General features: G+C 48.3%; 2 protein-coding genes across 6 annotated transcripts; both read right to left on the reverse strand.

Annotated features, from left to right (window-relative positions):
- Window positions 1–77: 77 nt before the first annotated feature.
- On the reverse strand, window positions 78–9,277 carry Hinfp (histone H4 transcription factor). 4 transcript variants are annotated; one of them, XM_027411926.2, is made up of 10 exons: window positions 9,195–9,277; window positions 6,597–6,869; window positions 4,551–4,780; window positions 4,117–4,228; window positions 3,791–3,943; window positions 3,256–3,333; window positions 3,051–3,171; window positions 2,828–2,966; window positions 2,627–2,751; window positions 78–1,486 (listed from the first exon to the last, which is right to left on the reverse strand). In XM_027411926.2, the coding sequence occupies exons 2-10, from the start codon at window positions 6,766–6,768 to the stop codon at window positions 1,075–1,077; spliced, it is 1,542 nt and encodes a 513-aa protein (XP_027267727.1). In that variant the 5' UTR covers window positions 6,769–6,869; window positions 9,195–9,277; the 3' UTR covers window positions 78–1,074. The 4 variants fall into 4 exon arrangements, with proteins under 4 accessions (XP_027267727.1, XP_027267726.1, XP_027267725.1 ...); XM_027411925.1 differs by lacking the exon at window positions 9,195–9,277 and adding an exon at window positions 8,921–9,188; XM_027411924.1 differs by lacking the exon at window positions 9,195–9,277 and adding an exon at window positions 8,818–9,188.
- Window positions 9,278–13,811: 4,534 nt separating this feature from the next.
- Window positions 13,812–24,320, reverse strand: C2cd2l (C2CD2 like). 2 transcript variants are annotated; one of them, XM_027411929.2, is made up of 14 exons: window positions 23,590–24,320; window positions 21,574–21,669; window positions 21,119–21,238; window positions 20,835–20,945; window positions 20,639–20,755; window positions 20,435–20,546; window positions 20,222–20,330; window positions 19,307–19,371; window positions 19,090–19,217; window positions 18,824–18,998; window positions 17,856–17,957; window positions 17,584–17,717; window positions 17,212–17,497; window positions 13,812–14,883 (listed from the first exon to the last, which is right to left on the reverse strand). In XM_027411929.2, the coding sequence occupies exons 1-14, from the start codon at window positions 23,941–23,943 to the stop codon at window positions 14,672–14,674; spliced, it is 2,121 nt and encodes a 706-aa protein (XP_027267730.1). In that variant the 5' UTR covers window positions 23,944–24,320; the 3' UTR covers window positions 13,812–14,671. The 2 variants fall into 2 exon arrangements, with proteins under 2 accessions (XP_027267730.1, XP_027267729.1); XM_027411928.2 differs by having other exon boundaries at window positions 17,584–17,720.
- Window positions 24,321–25,478: the final 1,158 nt, after the last annotated feature.

Consider the following 25,478-nt stretch of genomic DNA (forward strand, 5'->3'; position numbering starts at 1 on the left):
GGGCAAGCCTATGGTATACTTACATTCATGTAGACAAACACTCATACACATAAAACAAAAGTAAACAAACATATATGTATAGTATACATAAGAATTTTTTTAATTCAATGAAAATAGATCCACTCTCTAGGAAAATGTATAGACACAATTTTCTAACTTGACTCCTGTCCCTTGAGTACTAGGCATTCTCTGGGTGACCACCCAACCTAACTCTACTTCAGATTCCTTTGCAGTCCCAGAACCCCAACCCACCCTAGAGGTATGGGGTTCTAATTAAGAGTTGATGGTGCAGTCCTGGTGCCATTCATACCCATTCTGTAACACTGCTCAGTCACTAATGGACAAGTACTTGGGGCCTCCTTCCACAAAGCTGGTAGATGCTTAGGAAGCAATGGACAAACTCTAGTAAATGAGTACATGACACTTAAAGAAACCACCCTGGTCATGAAAGGGGTAAGCCTAATGATTTAGCTCCACTTCTAGACAGCTGTTTCTCTTTGTTACCTAGTTAACTGTCACAAAACTTGATAAATAAGTAACAGCCCAAGTGCTTTATTACCAAAAAACAACTGTCATACATACACAGTGTCTCCAATCCTATCCCTGAAGATAACCACAAGTGTCCCTGGAATGTAAAAGGAAACCTTGAGAGAAATGGCACCTGGTTCTCAATGCTTAACTTATAGTGAGGAGACAGCTCTCATAAGGAACAGCCACTCATCATCCCTGGGCCAATGGGCCCCTAAAAACAGGAATGAATGTAGACTAAACTAAACATTTACTCTGTCTAGCATGCCAAGGGAGTATATTTAAACCTGGTAACATTTCCTCTAATGAGAACATACATGTAGGATTTCTTCAATGAATCCACCTCCTCAGGTTCCCCACAAAGAACATTAGTGGTGGGGGGGTTACTCACAGTCTATAGACCGATGCCACCTGAGTCACAGGGGAACATACTGTTCTCAGCACCACTTCTAAAGGCATCCAAAATCAAAGTCTGCCCACCTGGGGGAGCTGCTACCTGCCTGGCTCAAACTCCAAGATCTGGAGAAGTGGTCAGGCTCTGCAGCCTCAAACCATCTGGATCTCTGGCTTCTCAGGCATTCCTTGAAGTTTTTCCATCTCTCTTGAGGATAGTTCAGAGACTGGTGGGGGCTCTCCTGGGGCTTCAGATAGCACATAGTAGACCATTTCTCGCTGGCCTTGGCTGACTGTCTGGTTGACCATATGGATGGCAGAACTGGGGTTGTCCTGAGAAGCCGAGATGGCTGTTCCCTCAACCCTGTCTTCCTCTTCCATCTCTTCCTCAGGTCCTGGCCCTCCCAGCACTGTTTCTAGAACGATGCCCTGCAGGCTGCCTTCATTCAGTGCTACTCCTGGATCTGATCCTTCCTGTAGCTGCTGCAGCAGCTGCTGTGTGAGCTCCACACTCTCATAGCGAACTAGCTGTAGTCGCATGTAGCCATCTTCATGCTCCTTGTACCTGGAGAAGGCAGCAGACCAGCAGAGGATGAAGAAATGGCCTGGACACAGAGGGTGAAGATATAAATATGCTAGCTGGAAGACAGCTTAGGACTCTCTGTGACAGGACTGAAGCTTAAGAAAAGGTTTTTAATGGCATACATAGAAGAAAGGTCAGAAGAGAGGACTCAAAATGGAAAAATTAATGGAGAAGCCCAACCCAATAGAGACTGATGTTGACTCTGTAAGAGGCCAAAGTGTCAAAGTTTATGAGAAGGTCAGGGGGCTGAAAGTCAGGACCCTTAGCTTTTAATTATTGCTCTGGCTGCTGTACTTTTGGCATTACTTGTTGAATCTGAAACCAAGCTTCACTGGAAAAACCACAGCCTTGCATGGTGGCACATATCTGTAATCTCACTGGAGGCAGAGACAGGTAGATCTCTATGAGTTCAAGACCAGCCTGGTCTCCATAGCAAGCTTTAGGCCAGCCAGGGATCCTGTCTCAAAAAACAAATAAGAGCCAGGCATGGTGGCACACACCTTTAATCTAAGAACTCAGGAGACAGAGGTAGGCAGATCTCAGTGAGTCTGAGGCCACCCTGGTCTACAAACAATGTTCCAGAACAAGAACAACAAAAACAAACAAACAAAACAAAACAAAACAAAAAAAACCTCTGCTCTGATGGAGTTGTCCTTCTGTATATGTTTATCTTATTGGTTGATGAATAAAATACTGTTGGCCAACAGGGAAGCAAGATAGGTGGGACTAGGAGAGGAGGAGGATTCTGGGAAATGTAGGCAGAGTCAGTCATGTTTGACATGAAAGGATTAACAGGTCCACACTCTTTCTCCGGTAAGATAAGACCATGTAAAAATACACAGATTAATAGCTTAGTCATAGATGGTAGCATCAAAGTACCATAAAGTTCAAAGTTGGGTTCTTTTTTTCCTTGTTAAAAAGTCTGTCATGGCTCAGAGTGTAAAATGCTTGCCATGCATGCCTGATGACCTGAGTTCAATATCTGGAATCCACACAACAGAGGAAAGAAACAACTCTACAAGTTGTGTCTCAACCTCTAAAGGACTGGCAGCCCCACCCCCATATACACACAGTAATAAACAAAAACAAGGTATAAATCTGGAGGGAAAGATTTATACACACCGAAAACGAGGGTGTCCTGACGGCCACTTGAACTGGTGCTTCTTGCGAAGGTGCACAGTGAGGTTGTTGCCACGTGTGAAGCATTTGTCACAGACATGACATTTGTACCTTGGCTCTGAGTCTCCCTGATGAGGAAGGGAGAAGGCAATGAGGTCAGTTTTTCACTCACACTCCCGAGAACCCCGCCCACCGGCCACTTACTTCATGCACTTTGCGGTGATGGGACTTGATAGAGCTAAGAGATCGGGCACTGAAACTGCAGTTCTCAAAGTCACACCTGTAGGCTGACTCCTTGCTGTGGGTGTCCAGGTGCTTCCGGAGGTCAATCAGATTCTTGCAACTGCCAGGAGAAATCAGGAGGGGTTGAAGAGCACAGGGAACCCTGAAACTTGAGCCCTGTATTTTGACCCCTGGGTTCGCTTACCTGTAGTCACAACAGTCACATTTAAAGGGCCGGTCCTCACTGTGTCGAAAGCGCATGTGATTTCGGAGGGAGGAAGGCAGTGGGCAGGTCATGTCACACAAAGGGCATTTATAGTGATTCACTGAGGAGCAGAGAAGAAGCTATCATCTGTGGACTCACACAACCTCGAAGGGAGGGCAGGGAGGCTTGGGTGCATGCCACTCACCATGATTCCGCATGTGGTCACGCAACAGCCTCTCTGTGGCAAATCTCTTAGAACAGTGAGAGCACTGGAAACGCTGCTCTGGGGTGACATGGGCAGGACAAAGAGTGACTGAAGAGAACAGTGAAGGGCAGGAGAGGGGAACCATCCCAGACAGAAGGGAGCCACCCAAGGAGCAAAGGGAAGCTATGGATGGGATTTGGAGTCCAGACCTGAGTTAGAAGCCCAGCTTTACCACTTACTAGCTGTATGATCTCAGGTAAGTGATTTAACCTCTCTGAGCCTCAGTTTCCTCATCTGTAAAAAGGGGAATAAGAAGCCTACCTCATGGGGCTGTTGTGAAGATTCCTGAGATAACTGATACCACAAACAGCAAGTGCTAAACAATGTCTAAGAGAAGTCTAGGAGTGCCTGATCCCAAAAGGAGAAGAGAGCCAGCGTACAGATCTCTTCAGCAGCCACCTCCCCTGGGAATACATTCTCATCTTCACTTTAAGTAGGATAGCCCACACTCTCCCTCTTCTCTCCAAATGCTTACGATCCAGTGAGGTCTGGCGACGGATGTGGTCTAAGAACTTGGTGTTGTTGGCAAACATGCCCCCACAAGTGGGACAGGCCACTACCTTCTCCTGGGTGTGGCTGCGGAGGTGTTCTCGAAGCTTACACCGGTCCTTGAAAGTACAGGTACAGCCTGGGAAGAAAGATTTGATCACACTTCATCCCTAAATCCCCTTCCCCAACTTGGCTCTGGTATCCCCAAGTTTCTCCAGCCAGGAGCCTGTTTTGTTTTGTAGGACTGGTCCCATCCCTGACTCCTCTAGACCCTTAACACCTCCAGAGGCCAGAGCAGATGGGTGACCCTACCTTTCCAGCCACACAGCACCACATGGTTGTCCTTGCTGACAGCTTGGTATTCACAGCACAGGCTGTGCGCATCCACGTGCCGATAGAACCACTCAGGATTGTCGAAGGTACTCTGTGCCGGGGCAACTTGGGGTGAGGACTGACAGTGGTTGGAGGGACTCTCACCCATGCCAAAGGGGACTTCTTACTCTTCCCCTATTAACTTGTGGGACTGGGAAAGTTTTTTGTTTTGTTTTTTTTCTCTTGATGCAAACAGCATGAGGCTTTATTATAGTGGTTTAACTAGCTAACCCCAGAAAGTTTTAAAATAAAGGAGTAACACAAGAATAGAGGGGAGATACTAGGGAGTCTGAGACATATAAGGCACCCAAGAAAGCTCTTGACTCCACATCCCCAGCTTCCTTCCACCCCTATTTCTGGCACTGTTAGCTGACCTCACAGTGTTCCCATAGACACAGGAAATGATCAGGGATGTCAGGAATGACGTTCCGGCTCTGGAAGTCCAGAATGCAGGGACTGAGGTCAGCTTGGCTTTGCAAGGCTTGCAACCCCCACTGTTTCAGCTTGGTGTGGTAGCAGTGGAAGTAGACATGGCGGATGAGGTCAATAGGACTGTCCAGAGAGCAAAAGCCACACTCCTGCCACAAACAGGAGAATTCTTCCTCTGCAAAAAGGGGTTGAGAAGGAATGGTCTGATACTTTCCAAGGCTCAGTTCACTTTCCATCTCAGACATTAAGTAAGATCCTGACCAAGTTACCAGTTCATTCAGTATATAACAGTGTTTAATGACTTTCATCTGAATCAGGCATCAGGGAGTCCCAGTCCTTTTAAGTAAACACATCTACAAAACTGCAACTAGTGGTGAGAGAAATGGGGTAACATATGTGGCAGCAGGTAAATGTTACTGGCTTTGGGCTGGAGAGATGGCTCAGAGGTTAAGAGCACCAACCGCTCTTCCAGGTCCTGAGTTCAATTCCCAGCAACCACATGGTGGCTCACAACCATCCATTATGAGATCTGGTGCCCTCTTCTGGTGTGCAGATATACACGGAAGCAGAATGTTGTATACATAATAAATAAATACAATCTTAAAAAAAAAAAATGTTACTGGCTTTGATCTATAATATCAGCACTCAAGAGGGTTAGGCTGGTGAACTGACATGATTTCGAGGTCAACTAGGGCAAATGAAGTGTTAAACAGAAGTAATGATGATAACTGAAGTTAGAAAGAGTCCTTGTGAATATAAAAGAGAGGATAAGAGAGAATATAAGACCCAGAGAGTCAGAGACCCATGAAGAACACGTTAGGGTAACCCTTAGCAAATGTACAATCTGTGCTCAGTTTCTCATGGTCCCTGAGAAAAAGGGCCTCTCAACATTGGCTTTTCCAGCTCTCTTTTCGCTTCTAATCTGCTTATTTCAAGACAGGCCCATTATTTATTTCAACCCACGTCCCATCGCTCCAGCACCTCTAAGCACCATTTTCAATGTCCAATGGGAGTTGCTTATTTTGAAAAGCTAAAATTTCAGAAAGTAAAACCATCCTTAATTTCATTTTTGTGTATTATTTGACTTTAGAAATAGGATTGGTATAATAATCCCAGAATCTCAGCAGGATCAGGACTTCAAGTTCAGCCTTAGCTACTTAACAAGTTTAAGGTCAGTCAGGGCTACATGAGACTATCAAAGAAAAGAAAAAAGAGAGTAAACAGAATAGAGGAGCATTTCTGAGTACACTGAATAAAGCTATTTAATTATTCTTTTAACTATGATGTGCAGTTATGATATAAATGTGCTCCCAAGCCTGTGTGGTGGCTCATGTTAGTAATCCCTGCATTTGGAAGACTAAAGCAGGATGACTTTGGTGGATATGGAACTAGTCTGGATTACAGAGATCTGTCTCCAATTACACACACATAAAAATAAACAAATAAATGTCACCTCCAAACAATGTTTAAGGGAAGAGGTCCAGCAAGATGGGTTAGCAAGCAAGTGGTGGTGGCACACGCCTCAGGAGGCAGAGGCAGGCAGACCAGCCTGGTCTACAATGTAAAGACCAAGACAGGCTCCAAAGCTACACAGAGAAACCCTGTCTCAAAATAAAAACCCAACCCCTCCCCCCCAAAAAAGGATGGTTTAGCAGGTCAAGGAACTACTGTCCAGCCTGATGACATGAAACCTACAACAGTGGAAGGAAAGAATTGACTCCCTCAAGTTGTTCTGTGATCTCTACTCTTGATCCATGGTATGCATATACATACAGAAACACAAACACATATACATACAGAAATACCAATTGCTTTTTTTTTTGTAATCATTCTTTACATCCTTGTTGACTAAATTCTCTAGAAATGACTTCACAATGCTTTTATGAATGAAGAAAGCATAATTAAGAATATAAACCACTGTTTCTCCAGCTGCCCTCTTTCTCTAGTAGTGGAATTTCCCACCTGCCCTAGCGTTCTTTCCTATTCCTTACCAAGTGGGTCCTCCTCCTCCTCGTCTTCCTTGGAGCCATGCATGTGGTGCTGCAGGTGCTGAGTGACATGCTCGAAGAACTCCTCCATGGCTGAACACACAGAGGAGCAGGACCCCCATTCACACTGGAGCCCCAGGTTCTCTTTCCGGGGAGCTTTTCCAGGAGGCGACATGGCCTTTATTTTAGAGGAAGGAGAAGAAATCCAGAGCTGTAAGACTGTACTCCAGTGCTGCTGGGGGCATCAGCAGGTATTTTCCAGTGCTGCTTGGTTTCCTGAGAAAAGACAATACACAATACTGAGCATGTGCCAAACACTAAGCTAAACATGTTAGCAGACATTTTCTCAAATAGCTTCAAAGCATATTACTGTGGGAGAAAGAACAATGCTCAGTTTCAAAGAGAGGCCTACCACCTACAAGCTGTGAGGCCTTGGCAAAAATGGGGATAACAAAACTTTTTGTTCTGAATTTCACACTTACTATATGTCAAATACAATACTATTTTGTTAGGGCTGGTGAGACAACTCACCAAGTAGGCTAGACTGGCTGACCAGTGAGCTCCAAGGAACCTCCTGTCTGTACTTCCCAGAGGCAGGATTACAGGCATTCACTGACCTTTTGACAAGATGGGGTCTCACTCTCTTTCTCTTGTACCTCTGGCTGTCCTGAAACTCACTATGTAGAGGAGGCTAGGCCCTCACTTGCCTGCCTGTCTCTCAATTACTGGAATTAAATGCCTGTGCCACCACTATCAGCTACTGAACTTTTTATTTAATGTGAGCTCTGGAGATCAAATCCAGGGCCTCCTGATGTTCATGAAGCAAGCACTCTACTACCTCTCCAGTCTCTAATTGTTAAACATTTTATATGCATCATGTAATTGGTGACACTACCCTATGAGGTAGGCACTATTTTAAACATCATTTATGGGTAACCTGAAGCTGACAAAGATGAACTAATTTATCAAAGGCCACCTAATGATGGTAGGTCAGGCCAGGCTGAGCCCAAAATTCATATTCTTATGCCATATAGCCTACATATGACCCAGAAGCTTTCTAGACTTACTGGATTATGTCATTAAATCTCTTGCCTGACTTTCAATGACATAGTCTTTGCTTTGCCTACCCAATGCTTGATCCTACGACTCCTTTAATGTTAAAAAGAAGATTCCATTGGAATGTAGGAACCCTATCTGTTTATGCTGTCTTCAGTAACTACCTTTGCCAAATATTCTTAAGAATATAATAAATATTTGTTAAAGAAAGATGAGAACAAAGTTAAAGGTCCATGCAAAATTTCTACGAGGGATATTAAAAGGGTCAATCTGCAACAGTGAGATGGCTCAGTGAGACAGGCGGTGGTGGCACATGCCTTTAATCTCAGCACTTAGAAGGCAGAGGCAGGCAGATCTCTATGCGTTTGAGTCTAACCTGGTCTACAAAGCAAATTCCAGGCCAGCCAAAGCTACACAGTGAAACCCTGTTTCAAAAAAAAAAGGGGGGGGGCGCTCCGTGGAAAAAAACAAAACCTTAAAAAAATAAACAAAAAAAACACATACATGATATACTAGCCTGACAACATGAGTTTGAGCCTAGAAACCCACATAAAAGTGGAAAGAATCCACTCCACAAAGTTGTACTCTACCCCCCACATGCACACCTTGGCATGTGTGTGCCCTGCCATCGGAACACACACACACACACACACACCCCACATACAAAACAAATTTTCTTTAAAAAGGGTAGTAGAGTTTGGAGTGGTGGTGCTGGCCTTTGAGGCAGGGTCTCCAGACTTTCAGGTCAGCCAGAGCTACAAAGGCTGTCTCAAAAAAGAAAGCTACCCGGTACTACACATTATGTATGTGTAGTACATACACGGGTATGTCTGTGTAGAGAGAGGATCAGACAAATGGATGGAGAAGGAAAATGGAGCCAAACTCCTTGGTTTTGTAATCTTAAATTACTTAACCCATGTGGGCCTAACACACTTCTAAGGCTCAGTAAGGGTTAGCTACACGCATCCTTGTTTCTGAGCTGATAGAGGGGGTAGGGGGTTGGTACCCGACCCGCAGGATTCCTACCTAACGTTTCTAACATTTCATCAGCAGTCACAGTAAGAAATCATCCCTCAACAAGAGAGTACATAGTGTCGCTCGGCACCAATGAACTCTCAGCCGTAACAGAGCTTTAAAAGAAGGGCCCAGGTTCTAAGCAAGGACTCACAGGCGAGGATCTGACGGCTGAACCCGGCAACCAAAACAAAGCGCGCGACGAGGCCGATCAGGACACAAAAAGGACCGTGGGCAGGCCCCCAGGGAAGGCTCACCTAGGCGGCCAGGCCCGGGCCACGCTTCGGAGGATCGCTACAACTCCGAGGAGGAAGGAGACCGTCCCGGAGCGCCAAGGCGGGAGGGCTTCCCGGAACCCCCGGCATCAAGCGTGGCGCTGACCGAGTCCAGCCACAGCGACCCCTAGACGAGGGCGCGGAGGCTAAGGGCCGGCTCGGATGCCTCGCCAAGCCGCTCCAGGACGCCCGGCCTTCCGCAGACTCCAGAGTCTGCCCTGGCCGCCAAGCGCCAGAGCTTCGCCACTCCACTCACCTGGCAGCGCCGCCGGGATACCCGGCGCCCCACCCACCTCACACCATATACCCGGAGGCGTTTGAGAGACGGCCAGCGACAGCCAATCGCCGCTTTGGAGTCGGGGATAGCCAATGGCCGCTGCGCCGGACGGAACCCGTGCGCACCAAAACACGGAAGAGGCGGGAACTGTAGGGGACAGGGCTCCGAGTCACAAGGGGTAGAGCGAGGGACGACCGGACGTGGGAGAACTTAGCGTCACCCGCAAAGGGGGTTCGGGAGTGGGGGGGGGCGGGGGGTTGTCTAGGCTGTGCGCAGGCGGGAAGCTTTGAGACTTGAATGCCCTCTACTGCGCAGACTCCGCGTCAACCACGTACTGGGCATGCGCCTAGAGTGGGCTGTGGGTGCTTTCTACCTCAATGTTTCTGTAGTTTAGTTTGCTGGCTGGGTGGTGAATCTACATTGGGGCCCTAGATTTATCTCTGATCTTCTTGGCCTTCTCTGTTCTGTGTACCCCAGGCTGACCTTGAACTCACAGAGATCCTCCTGTATTTGCAGTCCAAGCGTGGGTATTAAAAGCATAGGCCAACAGGTTTGCCCAGGGACCTTAACCTTTGGATCCGTCTGCTCTACCAGAGATTATAAATTTTGCCACCTCACCATGTTTATGTGGTGCTAGGTGATTCAATCAAGGACTTCTGCTTGCTAGACAAGCGCTCTACCAACAGCCACACACCCAGCCCTGGATTCTTTCTTGAACATCTGATCACTCATTATCATTTGTCTTCATTCTCATTCTAGACCATGAATGACACCCATTCCAGATTTCTACACTCACTTAATATGCCCCACTGTGCTTCCCTACAAGGCATCCTCCACGGAGCTCAGTAAAGTGATCTTTAACAAAACCAGATCTGATCAAGTCACCACCCTGTGAAAATATTCAAAGGCATTCTGTTGCCTGCAGTACAAAGTCCCCAAACCAAACTCCAAACTCCAACATCTGGGCCCTGCCTACAACAAATCCTATCTTGAGTCTTGAACCTCATTTTCTGCACCTCAGCCACAAATTTCAGTTTCCTTGCCGCACAGTAGCTTCTTTTACTTCTGAGGATTTGTACTTGTTTCTCTCTGAATGAAAATCTCTCCTTCCCCTTCCAATTGTATTAACTGACTTCCTACCTATTCTTGTGTTTCCAATGGTGACAGTGGTTCCTTCTCCAAGAATTGACTTTCCTTATTACGGTATATTATATTTCTGTTTTTATATTTGGTTAAATATTTGGTTATATTTGGTATATATCTCCTTATTATGGCTATTATATTTGTGTTGTTTACTACCCTGCATTTTATACAAGTCAGTGAGGAAGAACACTTGTGTCTATTTCTTCACTTTTATAAACCAGTCACAGTCACATAGTCCAGAGAGGGAAACTCAATAGGTATTTAAAACTTCGGGGCATGGTGCCACATATCTTTAGTCCCAGCACTCCAGAAGCAGGAGCAGGTGGATCTCTGAGTTTGAGACCAGCCAGGGCTATATAGAGAACCTCCCCCATCTCTCTCTCTCTCTCTCTCTCTCTCTCTCTCTCTCTCTCTCTCTCTCACACACACACACACACACACACACACACACACACACACACACACACACGTTTTTTAATTAGACTTTTTGTTTTGAGACAGGGTCTCACTGTTAAATAGCCCTGGCAGTCATGGAACTCATTATGTAGAACAGTCTCTCGTGGGATTCACTAGAGATCACCTGCCTCTGCCTTCTGAGTGCTGAGAATAAAGGTATGCACTACACCTGGCTAAGATTTATTTATTTAATATCTATGAGTGTTTGCCTGCATGTATGCATGTACACCATGTATGTGCCATGCTTGCAAAGGCCGAAAGCGGGCATCAGGTCCTCCCTAGAATTGGAGTTACAGATGATTGTGAGCTGCCATGTGGGTGCTGGGAATCAAACCTGGGTCCTCTGCAAGAGGAATCAGGGCTCTTTAACACAGCCAATCTCCTCAGTACCATCTCAAAAAATTAAAAACAAAATTTATAAGTGTCTTACCTAAATGTATGTGCATCATTATGTGTGTCCTGGCACCAAAAGAGAGCATCAGGTCCCCAGGAACTAGAGTTATGGATAGTTATAAACTGCCACGTGAGTGCTGGTAACTGAGCCTGGATTCTCTGCTAAAGGAGCAAGTCTTCTTTGTGGCTGAACCTTCTCTTCAATCCCACCTCTCCTTGTTTTTAAGAGTGCTAGAAATAAAGGCATGTGTCACCACACCCAGTTATTTTTTCTGCCTTATTAATTAATTTAGAAATTCATGATCCTAACACTACTTCATAAAATGCTTGCCCTCATCTCAAGAGTTATAGTACCGAGAATGGCACTTAGCTGTTTTAGTAATTCCATGAAGAAAAACAGAGGTATGTGAACTCAAACAGTTTTCAAGGCACAAATCTCAGTATTTTTATAGATCTATGTTTCCAGATTTCAATTATTAGGATGTGGTGAGCTATGCCTTTAATCCTAGTGCTACGATGTGGGGGTAGTAACGTCCAGATTTAAAGGCTTGTTGCCTTGTATAGTTTCATCTTTTTTTTTTTTTTTTGAAACAGGGTCTCTGTGTAGCCCTGGCTATCCTGGAATTCACTCTGTGAACCAAGCTGGCCTCAAATTCACAGAGATCTGCCTGCCTCTGCCTCCCAACTGCTGGGATTAAAGATGTGCCCTACCACCACCTGGAAACTTTCAATTTTTTATTGAGAAGAAGCTACAACTTTGGCTGGATTATCCAGACATTTTCTGAGATTTGTTTTCTAAAACTCCACCCACCCATCATCATTTCTATTCATTAAAACCTATAGATTGGGTCAGACCTGAGAACTCGTCTTTAATCCCAGTACTAGAACGGAGAAAGGTGAGTCTGAGCTACAGAGAAGTTCAAGGCTAGTCAGGGTAATTTAGACCCTACCTCTAAAAAATAAAAAAGGGATTTGGGATACAATTAAGTGGAAGAGTTTATGTGTGCTAGTTGATGGAAGCGCACACCTTTAGTTCCAGCACTTGGGAGGCAGAGGCAGAGGCAGGTGGATCTCTGTCAGCTCAAGGCCAGCCTGGTCTACAAAGTGAGTTCTAAGACAGCCAGGGCTACACAGAGAAATCCTGTCTCAAAACAAGTAACAGCCAAGTATGATGGCACATATCTGTATTCTCTGCACTGGGAAACTCTAAGGCCAGTATGAGCCACATAGCAAGACCCTGTGTAGGGGGCAGGCAGAGGCAGGTGGTGGGCTATGGGGGGTTGTAATCCATGATGTCTATTCACAAACCCAGTTCTGAGTAAGTTATACATAAATGTTAGAAGTGACCTGATTATCCAAGGCCATTCTCATTATAGAGGTGAAGAAATTGGGGTCCAGAAAGGAGAAGTAGCTTGTGCCAGATAAGGAGATGTTTGTGGCAGGCCTAGTTTCCTGCTTGTTGGTTTCTCTGTATTGTTTTGGAGCCTGTCCTAGAACTCACTCTGTAGACCAGGCTGGCCTCGAACTCACAGAGATCAACCTGTCTGTCTCCCAAGTGCTGGGATTAAAGGCGTGGGCCAGAACACCCTGCTTCTGCACAACCTTCTGTAGCAGCTTACTTGGTTCAAGTCCTGTGTGACATCTCAAAGGACAGGAAACAGGGACATAACTGTAGGTACCTAACACTCACCCATGTTAGAAATATTATTTATTTATTTATTTATTTTGGACAGGTCTCACTATTATAGCCCTGACTGGCTTGGAACTCACAGAGACCCTCCTGCTTCTGCCTCCCAGGTACTGAGATTAAAGGTTTATGCTACCACACCTGGCTACACCCACTTTTTAAAATGATTAAACAAATCCCAGGGTCTTGAGTATGCTAGGATAGTCCTCTACTTTTGAGCTATGTCCCCAGCCCATATTCTGCCCCCTCTTTTTTTGTTTTTTTGAGACAGGGCTTCTCTGTGTGGCTTTGGAGTCTGCCCTGGAACTCTCTCTCTGTAGACCAGGCTGGCCTCAGACTCAGAGATCCACCTGTCTCTGCCTCCCAAGTGCTGGGATTAAAGGTGTGGGCCATCACAGCCCCACCCATAATCCCCAATTTAAAGAAGAGGAAAAAATAAAACTGAACACACCACCAGGTGTGCTAGTACACACCTTTAATCCTAGCATTTGGAAGGCAGAGGCAGAGGGATCTCTGAGTTCAAGGACAGCCTGGTCTACATAAAGGAGTTACAAGCCAGCTAGGGAACATAGGTGAGACTCTGGATAAAAACTGAGCACCCATCTTGGCCATGCTCACAAAGGTAACCAGTGGAGCTGGGTCTCACATCAAAACAGTTCAGGTCCAGAGTCTATACTCTGAACTCTGTTATGTCCTAGAAAGAACAGCCTATTTGAGAGAGGGGGATGAAGTCAAGTGAACTAGCTGCTTAGCTTTTCTTTTGGCAACTTTGCTTTTCAGAGTGCTGTCACTCAAACCTCTCTACATGTCTCTTTGTCTTCTGTCCTTCCTCACTACTTGGGTTAGTGCCAGTGATCCTCCTCCTCTATCAATACCACAGCCTCGCTTCCTGTTTGCTTTTCAAAGGATGCCAGCAGTTCTCCTTTATAAACTCCAATTTGACTTTAATTAAATAAATTAAATTCCAAGCCATCACACAGCAATGGACATCATCATCCCCCAACATACAGAGGTGCAACCTTGCTCTATGATCATACCGTCTTTAAAGCTCCTAAAGCTATCTCTCTAGGGAAGGCTTCCTACCAGCCTCCTGGCTCCCTCCTTCTAACTGAGCCACTGCTCATGGAGAAGGCATCAAGTACAAAATGGTAACAAAGGGAAGGAGAAAAGAGGAGCAGTGTGGGAGGTAGGGAGGTGGGGAGTACCTGCCCCCCATCCTGGGCACTAGCCCGGATTCCTATGATCTGCCAATGTCTTCCTGAGACAGACACTGGTGCTCGTCTAAGTGGGGACCCCGAAGAGAGGTATAGAAACCCCTCCTGGAACTTGCCTTACCCTCCTGGGACAGAAAAGGGTCACCTGGAGAGATGCCCTCTAGCATCTGTTTGCCAAGGGTCCTAGACCACACATATAAATAGAAAAGAGAATAAATAAGGGAGAAGGATCTGCCCAGGAGATGAGTACCCCAGGGCTCCTCTCTGGGGGCAGTACCAGCAGAGGGCATAGACTTCTAAAGAATGCCCACACATGCTAAGACAGAGCCTGCCCCTTACTCCCAGCTGCCAAACTCCTATGTCCACAGCAATGAGTGCCTGCCTCTCAAATGCTTCCCATGTCAAACATCCTTCCAACTTACCCCACAGCCCAGAGTGCTGGGGCTTCTTAGAACCCAAGGGCTTTCCTTGCCCCAGCACTGGGAATCCAGGAAGGGGTAAAGAAGGGGATGTGGGGAATGGACTCAGAGAACTCTTGCCCTTTCCTAGTTCAGGGGGGGTTCTCAGAGCTGGGGGTTGGGGTTGCCATTGGCCTTGGGTTTGGATTTGAAGGAAAACCGCTTGATAAGGCGACGAGAAAAGCTGCCAGCCTTCTTTCGGACACTAGGGGTGGCCGTTGTGTTGGAGAGGTCATCGTGTGATTGGCTCAGACCAGCTTCCTTCTGTCGGGGCCTCCGGCGGAAAATGAGCTTAGTGCCACTGCGCAGGAAACTCACTGTGAGGAAGAAAGGGAAACTGAGGCAGATGGAGGGGCACAGGAATGGGGTGAGGATGGAGAAAATGAAGAATGGGAAGTCTCTTGCCTAACGCCTGTCTTTTTCAGAAAAGGAAGTGGAAGCACACATGAGCTTTGCCCACCCTGAGAAAGGAACGACATTCTGGGGGAGGGAATCTGTGTGCACCTCTGACCCTATCCCCAGGGAGAATAACAAGGGTAGCGGCTGCTGTTCTTGGAGGACATGCTGGGACTGAGCATCCTTCTGCGGATAGACAGAGGCTGCACAGAGGGTGTTCCTCAAAGCCTATAAATCATAAAAGGGAAGATGGGTTAACATACTGCATTCCAGGGTGTGAGCAGTGGGGCTTCTAGAAACCTCAAAGAGGTAAATATGGGTCTATAAGAGAGAGGAAGGTGCTTACACAGCAGGCTTTGGGCTTAAAAATTCCATTATCTCAAGAAGTGATGTGAACCACAATTGAAATTCTTTTTTGTTGTTTGTTTGAGGCAGAATCTGGATTTGTAGCCCTAGCTGGCCTTGAACTCATTAGGTAACCCAGGCTGATCTTAAACTAACAGCCATCACCATCCTCTTGCCATAGACTCTCAAGTACTGAGATTACAGTGTGCACTATCACACTAGCTTTTTTTTTTTTTTTTTTTTTCTTCGAGACAGGGTTTCCCTGTGGCTTTGGAGGCTGTCCTGGAACTAGCTCTTGAAGACCAGGCTGGTCTCGAACTCACAGAGATCCACCTGCCTCTGCCTCCCAAGTGCTGGGATTAAAGGTGTGCACCACCACCCGGCCACACTAGCTTTTAAATCACAAATAGACCACAGCTGACAGCCTCCTTGGTCAAAGGGTGAAGATGCAAACTCTGTCCTCTGAAGTTAGGAATACTGTTTGCACCTGAGTCACCACCAGAGGGCAAATGCTTCCTGGCTTCCTTTCTTCAATATGTGGCCTGTAAACTGGCCTTACCTCAAAATCCTGCTCCAGCCCCAAAAGCTGGGATTATAGCTAAATGCCACCATCCCTGGTTCAGAGGACCAATCTTTCTTATTTCTTTTCTTTTCTTTTCTCTTCTTTTCTTTCTTCTTCTCTCTCTTTCTCTCTCTCTCTCTCTCTCTCTCTCTCTCTCTCTCTCTCTCTCTCTCTCTCTCTCTTTTGAGACAGTCTCACTGTGTATTCTTTGCCATCCTGGACCTCACTATGTACACCAGACTGGTTTTGAACTTACAGATCCACCTGCCTCTGCCTCTTGAGTACTGGGATTAAAGATGTATGCCACCATGCCTGGCTCAGAGGAACAATTTTAAGGTTGGCATGGAAGCTTATATCTCAGCAGGGCACTGGAGAGATGTCGCAAGCAGTTAAGAGCACTGGCTGCTCTTCCAGAGGACCAAGGTTTGATTCCCAGCATTCACATGGCAGCTCATAACTGTCCATAACTCCAGTTCCATGGGATTCAACAACCTCTTTTGACCTCCTTGGGCACCAGGCACACTTGTGGTATACAGACAAACATGTAGGCAAAATACCCATACACATTTTTTAAAAATTGTTAAAGATGTCTCAACAGGTAAAAGTGCTGCCAAACATGACAACTATAGGTCAATCCCAGGTACCTACATGGTAAAAGGAGAAAACAAATTCCTGCAGTTGTCTTCTGATTGTGTGCTGTGATGCGCGCGCGCGCACACACACACGCGCACACACACACACACACACACACACACACACACACACACAACACACACACACGCACTAAAATAAAGAACTAAATGTAACAATTTTAAAAAAGAATGGCTGGGCATGCTAGTGCCTACCTATAATCTTAACAACTAGGAGGTAGAGGCATGAGGATCAGATATTTTAGGCTGACTTTCGGTATATAGCAAGTTTGAGCCAGCCTTGACTACATGAGACCCTTTCTTCAAACAACAAAGACAAGTGAAAGAAAAAAAGTTTGTTAGCTCAGGAAGAAAGATAATTGTGATGACTTCCCTTGTTGTCACTCCAGTTTGTCATACCCAGGCTAGAAACTGAAGCACCAAGTTCCTTGCTCTACCTGAGTTTGCCTGACCCTCGAAGGGCAAGTTAGCTGAGCCTACCATGCCTTCAAGTTGTCTAGCAGGACTGAGGTGACAATACGGTGACACCTGAGTATGCTACGCCTAAAATTTAGCACTTGAGAAACTAAGACCAAGAATTATTTCAAGTTTGATGCTATCCTGGGCTACATGGTGAGTTCTAGGCCAGACTCTGTCTCAGCCCCACCTCTCAGAAAAATAGTAAGGAGGACTACCTGTCCTTTGCTACCCACCTTTGTGATCCTTGAGGCTTCGGGTCTCCAGGGCACCAGTAGACCCTGTTTCTGACTCAACATCATCCACTGATGGCCTCTCAGAAATGTCTGAACGTGTCGTCTCATCTGCTTCCTGGACACTTGTGGGACTGGAGAGGGCATCTGGGGGTCCTGGGGATGTGGCTGATGGGTCTGAGGGAGGTGATGAAGGACCACCACTGGTTCCTGTATCATCTTGCATCGAGGCTTCCAGAGAAGCTGCATAACCCAAGGAAAGCGCCAACTCGTCCTGAGCAATGGGCACCTGCCAGGAGGGACAGGTTTTAATGGGCAAGAATGACCCATTAGGGCTTTTTCCCCATCTTAGCTCTCTCCCTAGAGCTCTGTTACCTTGGAAACACCAGAGATGATGAGCGTGCTGCGCTTGGTGGGTGTCTTCTTGGCTGCCCGCCCACTGGGCTCAGTCAGCTGGCGAATTGCTGTCTCTGCTACTGGGTCCAAGCCATTAGAAAGGTGGCTCTCCCCTGCTGGGGGATGCAGAGGATACATAGCTTGACTTCTACTTGACTTCTTGGACTCAAACTCCTCTTGCTCCACCCAAAGTAGCTCTTGACTACAGAGGCATTAGGGCCCGCCAATGCTCATTCCCTTTCCCCACTCACGGCTGCTGCTGTGGGAGGCATTGCTGGGGCCGCTGCTCTCACTCAGCACAGTTGTCATCTTCTCAGTCACCTCCACCTTGGACGGGGAGCGGGAGGGGGAGTCTGGTGGGTGGGGGAGGGAGAGTGAGCTGGGAAGTGCTTTAGAATGGCCCCCACCCCTACTATCTTTATTGAGATGCAGACTTTGGTTGACTCAGAGGGCAAGGATGATTAAGGGAGATTAATCACAGGGTGATTAAGAAGATGCTGTACAAACGGAAAAGATGCTAGAGGAACCAGTGGCAGTGTGGGAAAGCGCCATGGGGCCCACTTGAGGGTATATAGGGAGGTACCAAACATATATGGAGAATGTTGAGGGGCCCCTGGAGATAGGGATAATTGCCACGGGATTCCTAGAGATGGAACAAGTGTGATGTAAGGCCACTGGAGATAGAAAAAACGTCACAGAAGCCCCTAAGTTTGCTAGAAGAGCCCAGAGACCACATAGGGTTGGGAGTAGAAGTGGGACAATTAGCCCATCGGGGCTAGATTCAAGGAAAGAAAAGACACCCATAGAAAGATAGAAGGGAACTGCCAGGCGTTGGTGGTGCATGCCTTTAATCCCAGCACTCGGGAGGCAGAGGCAGGCGGATCTCTGTGAGTTTGAGGCCAGCCTGGTCTCCAGAGAGAGTACCAGGATAGTCTCCAAAGCTACACAGAGAAAAACCTGTCTTGAAAAACCAAAAAACAAAAAAAAAAAAAAAAAAAAAAAGAAGGGAACTTAGAGCAAGAGGAGAGACTAACAGATTCCAAGGGACTAAATGGAGAGAGGAGAGCTGATGGGATGGAGAGGTGCAAGGGAAAGTTTGAGAGACAAAGATGAGAAAGTAGTAGGATCAGAATGGGACATCAGGAAACAAGACGTGCTGGTGTTCAGGCTTTCCTTCCCCTTTCCCTGTCAGGCCCTGACTACAGCCACTCCTTTTTACCTAATTTGCCATCTATACGGGGTCGGGACTGGACGGTAGTGACGGTGGTAACAATGGTGCCATCGGGCATAATGGTCCGGTCCAGCTCAATCTTCTTGGTAGGTGTGATGCTGGGGCGAGGGGTGGAAGAGGTGGGTGTGCCCAGGTTCCTAGGGGAACCCTGCTCATAGTGCAGCTGCCAAAGGGTGAGGAGACAGCAAGGGGTTAGGATCTCATAGACTGCCAGCCCAGGTCTATCCATCTCCCCAAAGTGGTCACCTTCTCACCTCTGCTGTCATAGTGGCTGCTGGGCTCAGAGATTTCCCTGGCCCTGGAGTTAATGGGCACACTTGTCTTCGTGACAGTGGTTTAGAGGGTGAGCCTACAGGCAGTGTGGCTTGACCAAGGAGTTCAGCTGGAGACAGGGGTGACACTGTGAGCTGGGCCCATGAGCAGGACCTGCTTAGCACCCCCTCTGAAGCGCCCCTTCTGCCCCACACTCACCATCTCCACAACTGCTGCTCCGAAGCACTTTGAGGGTCAGCTCCCGGCTCTGGGGACCCAGATCCCTGAAGACCAAAAGAGGATGGACAGGTCAGGAGAGAAGGGTTCAGTTTAGCAAACTGAACCCACTCTTGAGTCAGTCAAGGGCTAGAAGCAGAGACCTAGGCAAATAACATAGAACCAGGGCTCCAACCAAACTATGCTGTCCTCCAAGTCGTCCATTTTCCTAGGAGTATGGAGCAAGTCACGAGTGGAAACCCCTTTCCTCAGCCAGATACTCACGTCCCCCATCACTCTTCCACCTCGTCTCCTGACGAGGAATGGCTGTAGTCAGGCTGAAAGATGCCCTTCATTTTTTAGTCAAGACTTTCACATTCTGGTCAATGATATGCTTGCTTAAAGGTATAGTTTTTTTTATTTTTTTGTTTTTTGTGGGGTTTTTTGGTTTTTTCGAGACAGGGTTTCTCTGTGGCTTTGGAGACTATCCTGGAACTAGCTCTTGTAGACCAGGCTGGTCTCGAACTCACAGAGATCCGCCTGCCTCTGCCTCCCGAGTGCTGGGAATAAAGGCGTGCGCCACCACTGCCCGGGAAGGTATGATTTAAATGTACCTCCTAAATGAAGCCTCATCAGATCTTTATTCCATTATAAGAATGGAACTAAACACTCCCATGGTATGCTGTTCATAAATATCAACTGGCACACTGTCCTATCTGCCCTAGGTACATCTGCCTCTGTTTCAGGCCTGTGATCTACCCACTATATCTACTCTTTATCTCCATCCCCAAGGACCTGGCATACAATATAGGTCTACTACTGAAAGCAGGGCTGGCTGACTCATGCCAAGACTATCCTGGAAAGGTTTCTTCATCCTGACTGCCTATGGGAACAGGTTGGGAGCAGAGCATGACTTACAGTGCCAGATCCTCTGTCCATTCCACCTCAGGACCAGCCCTCATGGGTTTGGTCCACTTCTGTTGCATGGGGTTGTCAAGCTCAGCTGCACAGCACAGTTCCTCAGTACCTGTAAAGAACCAGAAGTTAGAGGATGCTCAAGCAGAGAAACTATGTCCTTGGCAGAGGGGAAGGGGCTGCTTGTACCTACGGCAAAGGCAATGGAGTTCTTACCCCCCAGCTCACTTCCCAGGTGAGATGCTCGAAGCTGCCTTAAGAATAATCGGGTAGGTCTGGGGATAGGTGGCTGGGCCTGAGACGTCATGGGTGGCTTCTCACTGGGTACCTAGGAGCAGAAGGAGGTAAAAATAGCAATAATCCTGATACAGGACGGGAGATGGGACACGGGCAAATCTTGCTTTTTGGATGTTCACTCACCAGGCCTCCTGGGGCAGAGCAGGCCCTGAGGTTGACCATCATGGCGGGTTGAGTGCTGACTATAGCATCCTTGATCAGTTCCTCAACTGTTGAAAGTTCTGTTGGTTCCTCATCTCTCTGCGGAGAGGAGAAGAGGTGGAGCCTGTGCTCTGCTCCACTGCTAGTTCAATCTCTTGTCTGCCTGCCCCCTTCTTACCTCCCTGGTCTGCAGCTTAGGAAGCACCATTAGGCTGAGTTCTGGGCGGTCAGTGAAGGCCCAGGACACCAGCAGCCCCTCATCAGGGATTTCCTCCAGGCTGACTTCCAACTAGAGACAAGAACAAGAGGATTAGGATGACCTGCCTCATTCTTCCAAGGCCTCATTGCTAACTCCTCAGGACCCTTTCTTCCCAAATTCCATCCCAAAGAGCAACCAAAAGAAAAGTGCTGTGCCAACTCAACTGTCCTCTGCCCAACTCAGTTTCCCACATTTCCCTCCACCTGTGTTGGTGGCAGTGTCAGAGTGACGTGGTAGGTCTCCATGGAGACGGCAGCGGGGGACTGCTGGGTCACAGAGACTGGAAAGCACACCTCCTCAGCAGAGAGCTGGCAGTGCAGCACCTGAGACAGAGAGGCAGTGTCAGGCATTGAGGAGGATGCTCACCTGGCTTTGCCCTGACCCATGGTGCTTCAACAGAACCTTCCCCATTTCTGTTTTCCTTGGGGTGTCACCTTTTGGGGCCCTAAGCTTCTTAATGAATTAGATAAAATCCAAAGCCACACACACACACACACACACACACACACACACAGAGTGAGATTCTTAGATCTCCTGAAACAAATCGTTAGATCCGTAAAGCACACAGAAACTCAAAATTAAAAACACTCAGACTATAGGGAACCTTGGGGTCAACCACCACCACCACCCCATCAGGTAGTGCCCACCAGACCCTTACCATGGTACGCTCTGATTGGTCTTTGCAGGTCACATGACTAATGCTGGCTCTGGGAGGGAGTTGGGGTACCTCCTCAAAGGTGATTTGGATGGAGCTCTGAGGAGGTAATATGGGCACAAGATCAAGTCTCTGGAGCTGTCTCTTCAGAGCTGGTCTGCTCAATTGCTGGCTGAACTCTCACACTGCAGAGTCCTCAACTACAGGCTGGCCTCTTTCTGCTCCTTGGCTCAGGACTTTAGAATAGAACGTATTTCTCTTAAACCCCACTGTCTCCAGGGATCTGCAGCTTCTAAGCGGCTGCTGTGAACCTGGAAGCTAGACTACCTTGGAGGTAAGCTTGCCTTGAACCTTGGATACCTCTTCAAATCCCAGGAATCTCTCTGCTCTCCCTCCACCTAACTCTTCACTCTAATAATAAATAAAGGTAAACAATAACAACAACGACAAATTGACATGTTCATTGCCATCTGTAGCTGGGCAGGGCTAGGCTAAGGATGAAAATGGTGTGTCACTTGCTATAAAATTAGATGGAGAAATAAGGCTATGCCTTTTCATAAATAAACAGGATGTGAATGGTCAAAGATATCTCTCTGCCTAAATTCTTAGAAATGAAGACTGACTTAGCATGGCTAGGGGAAACTCGATCACAAGTGCTGGGAAGAGAAGCAAGCTTTGAGGGAGGGCTCAAGGATCCCAGGCCTGGTTAATTCCTTAAGGCAGACAGGACATCAGGGTGGCATTAGGGAGCAGAAAGCTGCTTAGCTCTCGAAAGAGCCACCCCCTAATTCTTCTACAGCAGTGGAAAACAGAATGGAAGAATTGAGGAGGGGGTACAGCCTGGGTTGGCAATTTGTCTTCAAGGTTTGAGATACAGAAAACAAATTCACAGGGTTCATTCACTTTCCTGGCAAACCAGGGAAGACAATTTCCCTTCTATAGTAGCTGTCTTCTTCAAAAGTCGTGCTAAAGTGAATAGAAGATGAGCTCTTAGAATCTAGATTCCCCTTCCCTCCCCCCCCACACGAGAGGCCAATGTCCAGCTGAGTCAGCTGTCCCAGGGACAAGGTACAGGAAGAGCCAGGTTGGAGGGGTAGGTTCAATGTGTAACCTGACAGATGTCATCTGGCTTTCAGCTGGCCAGCTGGGAATCAGAAACAAGACAACTTCTTGGAGCCACTTCTGTTCCCAGGCATCTGGATGAGCAGGACAAAGGCTCTAAACTCTTATAGCTAGATACAGAGAGAGGTCTCTAAGAAAGGAGCTGATAGACTGGGGGCCAGGAGAGGTTGCTGGGCCAGAAAAAGGAGACATCTGCCTTCCACCCAACCTCGGTCTCATGACTCTATTTCCTACCCACTTCCTGGGAGGCCAGATGCCCATGGTGCAACGGGTGGAGGTAGGCTGAGCTGGTTTATGACTGACCCTCAAGGGGCAGCCCAAGTTCATTTATTAGAAAGGACACAGCTGATCAACATGCCCTCTAACTGAACGCCTTTCCCTTCAACACTGCAGGCCAGCCTGGACGAGGAGAATGTTTGACTGAAGTAGTTAAATTGCTGGTAGATGGGGGAATGATTCAGTTACTTTGGCGTGGGGAGGAGGGGTACCTGACCACCAGGGTTTGGGAGCCTGAAATCTTAATGGGGTGTGGTGGCATGAGAACCAGGCAAATTCCTTCTGCAGGTGCACCTGTCTCTCTTGGCCCAGCCAGCCCAGTCTAGGCGGAAGTGCCCTCAGGCACACGGATTAGTGTTGCTATGAGAACAGTAACTTGTACTGGATTTGGAACCAGAGTACCTTGCACATAAAAATAGAAAATTTGGTACATAACTGGACTTCTACAACAACCCCCCCCCCCCAGCCTCACCTGCTCGCTTTTCTCTGATCTGAAAGATCAGAGAAAGCTATGGGGCTTTCCAGTTGATCCCCAGCCCTAACCCAGCCCTCCTCACGAGGAGCCTCTTCTCTAGCCGGGGCAAAGCTAAAGGAAAGACACAGGGACTCGGTGAGACTCACCCCGTCCCTGCAGGCCTGCTCGTTCAGGGCTCGCACCCAAGCCCGTTGCCAATTCTCCCGGAAAGACTTGAAGGCAAAGAGCGAAGCCAGGAGGCCCCGGACGCCGGCTTCCTCCGAGGCGCCGGTCCGGGTCGCTCGCAGACGCAGCAGCGAACGCCACACACCCAGCTCCCGGAGGGAACCCCCGGGCTCAGAGGCTGAGGTGGGTCGGGAGTCCTGGCCCCCACCAGCCCGCGACAGCCACAAACCCCGGGCATACTGCAGCAGCCAGCCCAATACGGTGACCAGCGAGGCGGCAAAGAGGACCAGCAGGGCCGCCCAACCCACGTCCCGCTGCCCCCAGCCGGGATCCATGCTCCCGCGGGCTCGGGTCCTGGCTCGGGCTCAGCCGCTGCCCCGGGGGAGCATGGCCCAGGGGGGCCGTGGGGCGTGGGCGAGCTCCCCCGGGGCTGAGCGCGCGGGCTCCGGGGTTCACAGGCGCCGCGGAGATCCCAGGACCAGTAGGTGCCACGGATAGAGCAGAGGTCCTCCGGGGTCGCGACGCCTGGGCTCTGTCTGCAGGCGGGGATCCGGGTCGCTAGGTCCTGCGATGTGACCCAAGCTACTCGCCAGCCACCACCAGACTCCTCCCGCGGCGCGGGCCCGGCTGGACCCGGGCGGGGACCGGTCTGCAGAGACACCGGGGCTCGCGGGCCGGCACCGGCTCCGGGAGGGCTGCGTGCGCAGAACTGACACTGACAACACCACCAGCGCCCCGCCCCCACCCACCCTTAAAGGAGCCGCGCCCGCACCGGGCGGGGCCTAGCCAGCCAGGCGCTCAGAGCTAGAGGATGGGCAGGGAGTTGAGCTGTACACGTAGAGGGTTCCGGGATGAAAATAGGCGGAGTCTTTAACTGCCCCGCCCTGCCCTGAAATCCGGGCGCACCCCTTCATTACCAGGCAAGGGAACTTCACTTATCTGAGATACCGCCTGTTTTCCCTTAAACATCTTACTTAGATTTCTACAGGTTGGGCGCCTGTGCGGTTAAGAATGAGTTGGTCCCCTGGAAATCACCACCCACTTCCAATACCTGGTTCAGCAGCTTCTGGTCTTATTCCTTGGTTGAAGCTAGGCCCTGGGTAAGCAGGGGTTAGGTATCCCTTCCCAGATAGAGGTGCCTGGCAAAAGTCCAAAAGCTAATACCAATGGCGAGAAAAATGAACCTGAATCTGGTAAAGGTTGAGAATAGAACACTACCATCGTCCTCCTTCCCCTTGGAGCTAGGATTCAGGAACCCCCCTATTAACCTCCTTGCTTGCGTGGGTTTGTTCTCGAGATATTTCCCAAGCCCAGGGCTGTCTGTTTTTAAAAATAATACATTTCCATAGTAACAGCTCTTGCCTGTCGAACACGTGTAGAGGGGATGGTAAAGAGAAGGGAGCTGGCATTGTAGCACTGGGCTATCTATAGATTTGGTCAAAAGACTCTCGTCCAAATATGTGGCATCTCGTGTAGTGCCACCTGACTGTAGTCCTAGCTACTCAGGAGGCTGAAGCAGGATGATGTATTAGCCGAGGAGTCTGAAACCAAGCTGGGTGAGAACTTGTTATAGCAAGCCCCACCCCACAAGCCAAATATGTCATATCCCAGCCAACTCCAAAGAAATGCTGTTCTAGGGACACTGCACAACTTACAGTCTCAGGATTCCTGAAAGACTAGAGTTCATCTTTGCTTCTTGGGGACAAGGGAAGCTGTCTATAAAAAGATTCAGAGACTGGGCAGTGGTGGTGTAGCCCTTTAATCCCAGCACTTGGGAGGCAGAGGCAGGTGGATCTCTGTGAGTTTGAGGCCAGCCTGGTGGACAGAACTAGTTCCAGGACAGCCATGTGATGGGGGATGTCCTTCTGTA

This window comes from Cricetulus griseus, chromosome 4, assembly GCF_003668045.3.
Source record: "Cricetulus griseus strain 17A/GY chromosome 4, alternate assembly CriGri-PICRH-1.0, whole genome shotgun sequence".
Lineage (NCBI taxonomy): Eukaryota > Metazoa > Chordata > Mammalia > Rodentia > Cricetidae > Cricetulus > Cricetulus griseus.